The 1,239-nt window shown below is 37.8% G+C and overlaps 1 protein-coding gene across 4 annotated transcripts in view; it reads right to left on the reverse strand.

The window, feature by feature from the left end:
- The window catches only part of ATAD2B (ATPase family AAA domain containing 2B), a 186,756-nt gene that overhangs the window by 138,846 nt on the left and 46,671 nt on the right, over nucleotides 1–1,239 (reverse strand). For all 4 annotated transcript variants that reach the window (XM_017526651.2, XM_017526643.2, XM_037737676.1 and 1 more), the window contains exon 8: nucleotides 496–571. In XM_017526651.2, coding sequence (XP_017382140.1) covers nucleotides 496–571 — 76 coding nt within the window. The remainder of the gene's footprint in view (nucleotides 1–495; nucleotides 572–1,239) is intronic.

Raw genomic sequence — 1,239 nt, forward strand, 5'->3', positions numbered from 1 at the left:
AAAATACAAAACATTAGCTGGGCGTGGTGATATGAGCCTGTAATCCAGCTACTTGGGAGGCTGACGCAGGAGAGTCACGTGAACCTGAGAGGTGGAGGTTGTAGTGAGCCGAGACCATGCCATTGCACTCCAGCCCGGGTGACACTGTGAGAGTCCATCCCAAAAAAAAGAAAAAGACACCTTCCTTTGTACCTACATGTAAAAGAAAGGATAATTAGGGGGTAAAAAATATCAAAGATTAACTCAAATTAATGCTTCAAATGAAAGCAATATAGGTCACTTAGATTCAACTCTGCTAAGAGACCAAAGAGCTGTGTAGCTTTAGAGAACATAACTGTTAAAACAACAAATATTCCAAGCAAACTGTGAATCAGGAAGACAACAGTCACATGTAGGATGATAACTATTAGTCACTAATTAAAGAAAGAAAGATACAATTAGTCTCTCATTGACAAATGCATATATTTCCTCCTTTCAAAAGCAAACAAAACTTACCTAATATGGCTTCTTCTTGCTGGAGATCTATGAATATCAAACAGTGTGTTTTCTCTTTTTTTTTGATGAGCAGGTACTAAAAGGGAAGCAAAAAATAACAGAGAAATAACTAATAAATTGAAAATGTATTAAAGGAGTAGAAATGACTTCTGATAACTTTTTAAATAAGACCTAGTCTTGTGTCTTCAAGTACAATGCTGTCTAGAAGCAAAACAAAAATAAAAATTTTGTGGCAATACTCTGAAGTTGCAAATAAATATTCTAAACAGATGTTAGCTTAATCTTTGTGACTATGAGTTAGACAAAGATTTCTCAGATACATGATCCATTAAAAAAAATTTAGCACAATCTATTAAGAAAAATTTTATAATCTGGGAACAGTGGCTGACACCTATAATCCCAGGACTTTGGAAGGCCAAGTCAGAGAGGACTGCTTTGAGCCCAGGAGTTCAAAATCAGCCTGGGAAACATGGTAAGAACACAACGCTAGTTTGACGTGGGGGCAGATCACTTGAGTTCAAGACCAGCCTGACCAACACGGTAAAACTGTGTCTCTACTAAAAATATATATATATACAAAAATTAGCCAGGCACGGTGGCATGCACCTGTAATCTCAGCTTCTCAGGAAGCTAAGGCAGGAGAATTGCTTAATTCAAGGAAGCAGGGGTTGCAATGAGCTGAGATCACGCCACTGCACTCCAGCCTGGGAGACAGAGCAAGACTTCATCACCAAAAAAAAAAAA

The sequence above is a fragment of the Cebus imitator genome, unplaced genomic scaffold (assembly GCF_001604975.1).
Source record: "Cebus imitator isolate Cc_AM_T3 unplaced genomic scaffold, Cebus_imitator-1.0 Scaffold1, whole genome shotgun sequence".
NCBI lineage: Eukaryota > Metazoa > Chordata > Mammalia > Primates > Cebidae > Cebus > Cebus imitator.